General features: G+C 50.3%; 1 protein-coding gene across 1 annotated transcript; it reads left to right on the top strand.

The window, feature by feature from the left end:
* The first annotated feature begins 6688 nt into the window (after positions 1 to 6688).
* Positions 6689 to 8656, top strand: LOC124620336 (uncharacterized protein DKFZp434B061-like). The gene has a single exon (XM_047147011.1). The coding sequence runs from the start codon at positions 6689 to 6691 to the stop codon at positions 8654 to 8656; it is 1968 nt and encodes a 655-aa protein (XP_047002967.1).
* The last annotated feature ends 471 nt before the right edge of the window (positions 8657 to 9127 follow it).

The following is a 9127-nucleotide window of genomic DNA, read 5'->3' as shown; positions in this document are numbered from 1 at the left end:
ACTGAAGAACCAAGATCAGGAATTATAGTTGTCCTAGTCTAGTTGTTGTACAAACCTCTGAAATGCATAAATATTGTGCTTACAATGTCTCTATAGAATAATATGCCTCAATTGTACAAGTAACTTTGTTGAAAATATGCTTATGAGTTCTGCAGGATTACATGGATTATCCAAAAACTGATACTTCTGAAACCATGTGTTTGAAGAAGCTGGGATGACTGTGAAAGTCAGCTAGTTGGGAATTTCTGAGCATGATGCTGTTGTTTCACACAAAATTGCTCTGCTTGTGACTTGTAGAGTGAAAGCAATGCATTAAAGAAATATCCATAGTTTTGACACTTGTATGCAGGAGGCTCAATATGAGTAGCCAGCTCCCCTTCTAAAGACCTGCACACCAAAATTTAACTTTTGTCCAAAACAGCATGAGGGGGTCACTGAGTAATCAAACTGTAGTATCCCAATGGGAGTATGTTTATTGTTCCATCATTTGTGAACACTTGAAACTCTGAGATGAGGAAGTGAGTTTGTAGTAAAAGCTTTTGGTCTTCTTCCAGATAGGTTTTCATTAAAATTAAGTGTCTGATATGTAATAGTCATTCCCTCAGTAAATAACAGTTGTAATTTCAGAAGAGTTTCTCTGCTGAGATTGTTATATAGGTCTCCAGCCGCCAAATTTTACAAGCATTAAGTAACAAAATAGCAGAGGCTGGTATTTCACGCAGTCAATGTAATGCATTTAATTGTTTAAATCACAATATTCTCCTAGAGAAACTGAGGCTTTATCAAACTGAATGTCATAGCAGAATGGGACGTCACAGCTGACCAAAAAGTGCAGAAATCTGTACATCACTATCCAATCCATGTAAGCAGGGGAGATTCTTCTAACTGGGGAGAAATCAAAATGTGTTGTAAGAATAATATATGATGCTCATACGTGATCATCTTCTGAGACATCTTTATAAAGAGTTGGGCATTCCAATTACTGCTTCATTGTATATTTCTTTCCTTGTGGAGTTCATTGTGTATAATCCACTGCCGTTCAAAATGAACATTGATGTACATAAGTATAATATGAGATGGAAGAAAGTAACACCCATTACTCCACACATAGCTTGTCCTTAGCAGTGAAAGTGGTGCACAATGCTGTAGCAAAACAATTACATTTGTTACTCAGTGATATAAAATGTCTTACAGACAGCAGAATCAAATTTGAAAGCAAAGTGAAAAAGCTTCTCCTTGGCAATTCCTTCTATTCCACAAATAGTTTGTTATTGTAATGTACAGAAGGTGGTGGACAGGAGTTACTAACACAGATCTGCACGTTATAAAAGTCTTCAGAATGTTCTGCATGTATCTATATTTACAAATTAAATTTTGATGTGACTTAATATGACAAGCTCCACATTTTAGTGATTTATCATTCAAAAGATCTATAGAAAATGAAACTGGCGAGCAATTAACTGATTAAATGAATTGTTGAATCCAAATAAGATTCCCAGAATATTTTTCCTACCATAATCCTTCAGAAAAGATACTTTCAAAATGGCTACTGTCTCTGGCTACTGAGGCCATACTGTGAGTAATGCTGCATGATGGGAGAAATGATCTGGATGGTGGGAGCAACAAGGAGGGTGGGAGGGGGAGGGACAGCAGGTTCGGAGTGGGAGATGGTAAAGTGCTGTGTTTGGGCATATACAGGAACAAGGTGGTGAGAGGTTAGGGTAGGTAGGTGGAGTTGGCAGGTTAGATGGATGGCAGTTGGAGGGGGGGGGGGGGTGCAATTCTGAAAAGCAGAGAAGTAAATTGACTATGGGTGCATTGGTGGAGTGGAAGCTGTGTAGTGGTGGAATGGGACCAGGAAGGGGATAGGTGGGTAAAGGACAATGATTAACAAAGGTTGAGGCCAGAACGGTTATGGAATGTACGATATATTGCAGGATGTCTCCCACCTGCACAGTTCAGAAAAGCTGGTGTTGGTAGGAAGGATCCAAATGACAGATGTTGTGCAGCAGTCATTCTACAAGAACTTTTCTACAAGGTAATTCTCAGTGTTGCTTCATTAGCATGCCCTCATGTGTGCTGATGATCACAAAATCAACATGTCTCAGTGTTTCTAATTGTATGTTCTGTGTTCATATACATAACAACTAATTCTTTTCCCACTTTAGTTTTACTTGAATAAGATGCTAGAATGTAATCACATAACAACTAATTCTTTTCCCACTTTAGTTTTACTTGAATAAGATGCTAGAATGTAATCATAAAGTATTTAATTTATCCAACCCTGTGTTGGGGTGGTACTGAGATACATGCTGGACATCATTATTTTTAGAGGTCTCTAAATTTCCAAAGAGATAAAGAAGCTGTATTGTCTTGTTACTCCATCCTCTAATATTCTGATGAAATAAGCTAGCCTTACTTTCCTGTGGATACTTGCATATTTTGTGGGTCTGTTCAGTTATTTTGAGTTATTTCAAAACATGGTGCCTGTATCATAATTCTAAGCTAACACAGGTACCTCTATGACACCAGTAAACACAGAGATGTTGAGTGGTGTGATGGTATCTCATGCTCTATTTTCTGTAAGGAGATCAGGCTACGTATCTTACCCTCTCTTGTTCAGGTGTTGACTGTGTTTAGTAGAACATTGAGTCCCATTTTGGACAAGGTAGTTTTACACACATATTTAGTTTACTTATAACAAGCTTACACCACAAGTCAAACAGGATAAATTTGCAACGCGTGTGTAGTTTTCTCTGGTATACCCTACTGTCAGTTTGAAGCTGTCCCCCAGATTGGCACCTTGGCATCTGATTGCACAGCTCCAGTCAGGGCTGGCTGAAGCAGGCTGTGAATAGCCATGAGGACATTGTGAGCTGTCCATAAATTTAGGTGGAAAATAATTGCTCCAGAATTTTATGTTCACATCTTGGGTATCTCCACAACCATGTGACCCTAATCCAGTGTTTTCTTCATTTCTGTTCAGCCTGGGGCAACCATATGTTGCTTGGTATTGCACTGATTTAAAACCAATGGTAACTGACTTAGCATATTTTGATAAAATAAAACATATCAGTAACACTGAGGGGAGAAAAGTGATTTTAACATTTACTGTTGTCATATAAATGAAATATAAACAAAATGAATGACTTATAAAAAAATGTTGCTGACGATGTTCGGAGTAGGTATTAAAATCCATGGAGAAGAAATAAAAACTTTGAGGTTCGCCGATGACATTGTAATTCTCTCAGAGACAGCAAAGGACTTGGAAGAGCTGTTGAACAGAATGGACAGTGTCTTGAAAGGAGGATATAAGATGAACATCAACAAAAGCAAAACGAGGATAATGGAATGTAGTCAAATTAAATCGGGTGATGCTGAGGGAATTAGATTAGGAAATGAGACACTTAAGGTAGTAAAGGAGTTTTGCTATTTAGGGAGTAAAATAACCGATGATGGTCGAAGTAGAGAGGATATAAAATGTAGACTAGCAATGGCCAGGAAAGCATTTCTGAAGAAGAGAAATTTGTTAACATCGAGTATAGATTTAAGTGTCAGGAAGTCGTTTCTGAAAGTATTTGTATGGAGTGTAGCCATGTATGGAAGTGAAACATGGACGATAACTAGTTTGGACAAGAAGAGAATAGAAGCTTTCGAAATGTGGTGCTACAGAAGAATGCTGAAGATAAGGTAGGTAGATCACGTAACTAATGAGGAGGTATTGAATAGGATTGGGGAGAAGAGAATTTTGTGGCACAACTTGACCAGAAGAAGGGATCGGTTGGTAGGACATGTTTTGAGGCATCAGTGGATCACAAATTTAGCATTGGAGGGCAGTGTGGATGGTAAAAATGGTAGAGGGAGACCAAGAGATGAATACACCAAGCAGATTCAGAAGGATGTAGGTTGCAGTAGGTACTGGGAGATGAAGAGGCTTGCACAGGATAGAGTAGCATGGAGGGCTGCATCAAACCAGTCTCAGGACTGAAGACCACAACAACAACAACAACAACAACAAACCTGTAGTCACCTTTTAATATATCTAAAATTTAAAAACCTCTCTCACACCGGCCTGAGTTAGCTTCACTGATCAGGATAGTAAAAACATGAGTATATTAAGGGAATTTTCATTGACAAAGCAGGCTTATCACATTCACACAGTTCAATACTGTTCTATCCTGATTAAATGAAGCTTAACTTAAATTCCATAAGGCAGTGAAGCAATGCCGAAGTCTCGGTGCGACGAAAATTGTCAGTCGATCTCGTGGAAACATTTGTATTAATTATTAACTTTCGGTGATCACATGGGGAAGACCAGAGATCTGCTGGTAAGACCGTGTTAGCCCATTTATTTGAAGTAACTGGATATCTTGAGCATACAAAACGGCAGGTTCGTCCAGTGTATATCAGACGTTTCCCACTAATCCCGTGCAACACAGCGTAGTAGGCAGACATTGTCAACAATAATAATCCGTTAAATAATATGCGAACACACTTACTTTAGTTTAGTTCATGTATTAAATTCCTTCTCATACAGAATCTCATCAAGATGGCGACTAGCTCAACAATACATACATATACCTCCTTCTTTCACGACTAATCGGCAAGAAGTCCCTATTCTTTTCATAAGAGAAATCATAGATAGCAGAAAAGCTATTCCATGGAGTAAATGGACGCTCCAAGGAATAATTGGGCTTGAAACTACTTTGCATTGATAATCGGTAAGATAAGAAGAGATATTTCGAGATATTTACTGAGTTATATAATTTATAAAATTTCTAAAAATATCACGGAGAGACCGCTGCAAGAGACATTACAACCTGACCAGAAGTTTTGTTCCTCCTGCCACCGAACTTCACTAATTCCAACTATATCTAACTTTAACCTATCCATTTCCCTTTTTAAATTTTCTAACCTACCTGCCTCATTAAGGGATCTGAAATTCCACGCTCCATTCTGTAGAACACCAGTTTCCTTTCTCCTGATAACAACATTCTCTTGAGTAGTCCCCACTCGGAGATGCAAATGGGGGTCTATTTTACCGTCGGAATATTTTACCCAAGAGGACGCCATCATCATTTAATTATACAGTAAAGCTGCATGCCCTCGGGAAAAATTATGGCTGTAGTTTCCCCTTGCTTTCAACTGTTCGCAGTACCAGCACAGCAAGGCTGTTTTGGTTAGTGTTACAAGGGCAGATCAGTCAATCTTCCAGACCATTGCCCCTGCAACTACTGAAAAGGCTGCTGCCCTCTTCAGGACCCACGCGTTTGTCTGGCCTATCAACAGATACCCCTCCGTTGTGGTTGCGTCTATGGTACAGCTATCTGTATCGCTGAAGCACACAAGCCTCCCCACCAATGGCAAGGTCCAAATTAATTCTCATCATTGATGGAATATGGGTATGGGAGCTATTCCTGAACTTTACTGTGTTACTAAGAAACACATTCTTGTTGTTCTTCTTGTTGAAATATTAAACATTATATTCGTTTGTTGGAAGTGATCAGTAATTAATTGCTTTTTGAGATTGGGTACTTGTGTCTTAACTGCATAAATCATTTAAGCATTAGATTACTTTTGAAAACAGTATGTGCAAGCAGCAATATAAGTTTCATTACCTGTTCTGTGAGTTATAATTTCGTTCTATCTTTTACTTACACTACCATAAATAATATATATTATTCAAGTTACGTAGGTGTTATATGTCAACAAACAACATAGTTGCTTCTATGTAGTTGTTTGTCAGATACTTCATCAAATTCTTTCCATACAACCTTGTTGACTGTAGCAGTGCATCTGCAAAAGAAATTACTACAAAGATGGGTTTCTGAACATCACTACTTCATGTTTCACTTCTCCTAATCCATATTATTAATTTTCTTTACTACAAATTCATCTTACTCCAGTGCTTCATACTCCTCGCTACATTTTGTTGATTGTGATGCACAGTGTCATTTAAAAAATACTAGTAAGTATCAAATTACATAGACAAAATATACCGTCATTATCACATCTATCTTATCATAACCATGACAATCATCATATACTGCACCTCAGTGCTCTAGCAAGGATATTATTTTACTTTAAACAACTTATTTTTCTGTAGTTTCTCTGACAGGCGTCTCACATCACAAGTACATGTCTTCAGTGACATCATTAAAGGCATCAGTATTTAAATACCCTTTCCTCCCTCAACTACAGCTTGAACAGGAATATGATAAAAACTTTTCATGAAACTGCACATTACAGGTGCCATTGAAAATCCTGCCACTGCAGCTGAAGTACCATCTGCTCCAACTGTCTGCACAAGTGGTGGGCCAAGTTCACTGAGTCCCTGTTCCATCATACCTCCACATCTGATGGGATGACTGCTCACCCGTGGGCCTGGCCGACTGCACTGCTTCGCCGCCGCACCCAGTGGACCTGGCCAACTGCACTGCCACGCCGCCGCGCTGTGTGGGCCTGGCTGACTGCACTGCCTCGCCGATTTGCTGTGTAGGCCTGGCTGACTGCACTGCCTCGCCGCTTCACCTCATGGCCCTGGCTGACAACACTGCCTCGCCGTCTCACTGCGTGGGCCTGGCCGACCGCAGTGCCTCACCGTCTTGCCCTGTGAGCCTGGCCGACCGCACTACCTCGCCACCTCACCGCGTGGGCCTCGTCGACCGCACTGCCTCGCCGCCCCACCATGTGGGCCTGGGGGACCGCACTGCCTCGCCGCCTCGCCGTGTGGGCCCGGCCGACTGCACTGCCTCGCCGCATCGCCCCATGGGCCTGGCAGACCGCACTGCCTCGCTGCCTCGCCGCGTGGGCCTGGCCGACCGCACTGCTTCACCGCGTGGGCCTGGCCGACCGCACTGCCTCGCCGCATGGGCATGGCCGACCGCACTGCCTTGCCGCCTCGCCGTGGCCGAACGCACTGCCTAGCCGCCTCGCCGCGGCCGAGCGCACTGCCTCGCCGCCTCGCCACGGCCGAGCGCACTGCCTCGCCGCGGCCGAGCGCACTGCCTCGCCGCCTCGCCGCGTGGGCCTGGCCGACCGCACTGCCCCGCCGCCTCGCCGCGTGGGCCTGGCCGACCGCACTGCCTCGCCGCCTCGCCGCGTGGGCCTGGCCGACTGCACTGCCTCGCCGCCTCGCCGCGTGGGCCTGGCCGACCGCACTGCCTCGCCGCCTCGCCGCGTGGGCCTGGCCGACCACACTGCCTCGCCGCCACGCCGCGTGGGCCTGGCCGACCGCACTGCCTCGCCGCCTCGCCGCCTCGCCGCCTCGCCGCCTCGCCGCCTCGCCGCCTCGCCGCCTCGCCGCCTCGCCGCCTCGCCGCGTGGGCCTGGCCGACCGCACTGCCTCGCCGCCTCGCCGCGTGGGCCTGACCGACCACACTGCCTCGCCGCGTGGGCCTGGCCCACCGCACTGCCTCGCCGCCTCGCGGCGTGGGCCTGGCCGAGCGCACTGCCTCGCCGCCTCGCCGCGTGGGCCTGGCCGACCGCACTGCCCCGCCGCCTCGCCGCGTGGGCCTGGCCGACCGCACTGCCTCGCCGCCTCGCCGCGTGGGCCTGGCCGACTGCACTGCCTCGCCGCCTCGCCGCGTGGGCCTGGCCGACCGCACTGCCTCGCCGCCTCGCCGCGTGGGCCTGGCCGACCACACTGCCTCGCCGCCACGCCGCGTGGGCCTGGCCGACCGCACTGCCTCGCCGCCTCGCCGCCTCGCCGCCTCGCCGCCTCGCCGCCTCGCCGCCTCGCCGCCTCGCCGCCTCGCCGCGTGGGCCTGGCCGACCGCACTGCCTCGCCGCCTCGCCGCGTGGGCCTGACCGACCACACTGCCTCGCCGCGTGGGCCTGGCCGACCGCACTGCCTCGCCGCCTCGCGGCGTGGGCCTGGCCGACCGCACTGCCTCGCCGCCTCGCCGCGTGGGCCTGGCCGACCGCACTGCCTCGCCACCTCGCCGCGGCCGACCGCACTGCCTTGCCGCCTCGCCGCGTGGGCCTGGCCGACCGCACTGGCTCGCCGCCTCGCCGCCTCGCCGCCTCGCCGCCTCGCCGCATCGCCGCCTCGCCGCCTCGCCGCCTCGCCGCCTCGCCGCCTCGCCGCCTCGCCGCCTCGCCGCCTCGCCGCCTCGCCGCCTCGCCGCCTCGCCGCCTCGCCGCCTCGCCGCCTCGCCGCCTCGCCGCGTGGGCCTGGCCGACCGCACTGCCTCGCCGCCTCGCCGCCTCGCCGCCTCGCCGCGTTGGCCTGGCCGACCGCACTGCCTCGCCGCCTCGCCGCGTGGGTTTGGCCGACCGCACTGCCTCGCCGCCTCGCCGCGTGGGCCTGGCCGACCGCACTGCCTCGCCGCCTCGCCGCGGCCGAGCGCACTGCCTAGCCACCTCGCCGCGGCCGAGCGCACTGCCTCGCCGCCTCGCCGCGGCCGAGCGCACTGCCTCGCCGCCTCGCCGCGGCCGAGCGCACTGCCTCGCCGCCTCGCCGCGTGGGCCTGGCCGACCGCACTGCCCCGCCGCCTCGAAGAGTGGGCCTGGCCGACCGCACTGCCCCGCCGCCTCGCCGCGTGGGCCTGGCCGACTGCACTGCACTGCCTCGCCGCCTCGCCGCCTCGCCGCCTCGCCGCGTAGGCCTGGCCGACCGCACTGCCTCGCCGCCTCGCCGCGTGGGCCTGGCTGACCGCACTGCCTCGCCGCGTAGGCCTGGCCGACCGCACTGCCTCGCCGCCTCGCCGCGTGGGCCTGGCCGACCGCACTGCCTCACGACCAGTCCTGATGGACCTGGCCGGCAGCAGTGCCTCACGACAGCCCCTGATGCGCCTGGCGAACCGCAGTGCCTCACGACCGCACCAGATGGGCCTGGCGAACCGCAGTGCCTCACGACCGCACCAGATGGGCCTGGCGTACTCCACTGCCTCACGACCGCACCAGATGGGCCTGGCGTACTCCACTGCCTCACGACTGCATCTGATGGGCCTGGCGGACTGCACTGCCTCACGACCGCACCCGATGGGCCTGGCGGAATGCACTGCCTCACGACCGCCCCTGATGGGCCTGTTCCATCCGCCACTGCACCTCATTGCCTTGGCCGACTGTAGTGCTAGGCGTCGCACCTGATGGGCCTGGCCCGACTGTAGTGCCTCGCCTCGCC

Source organism: Schistocerca americana, chromosome 6 (assembly GCF_021461395.2).
Source record: "Schistocerca americana isolate TAMUIC-IGC-003095 chromosome 6, iqSchAmer2.1, whole genome shotgun sequence".
NCBI lineage: Eukaryota > Metazoa > Arthropoda > Insecta > Orthoptera > Acrididae > Schistocerca > Schistocerca americana.
This window is presented reverse-complemented; position numbering and strand designations above follow the sequence as displayed.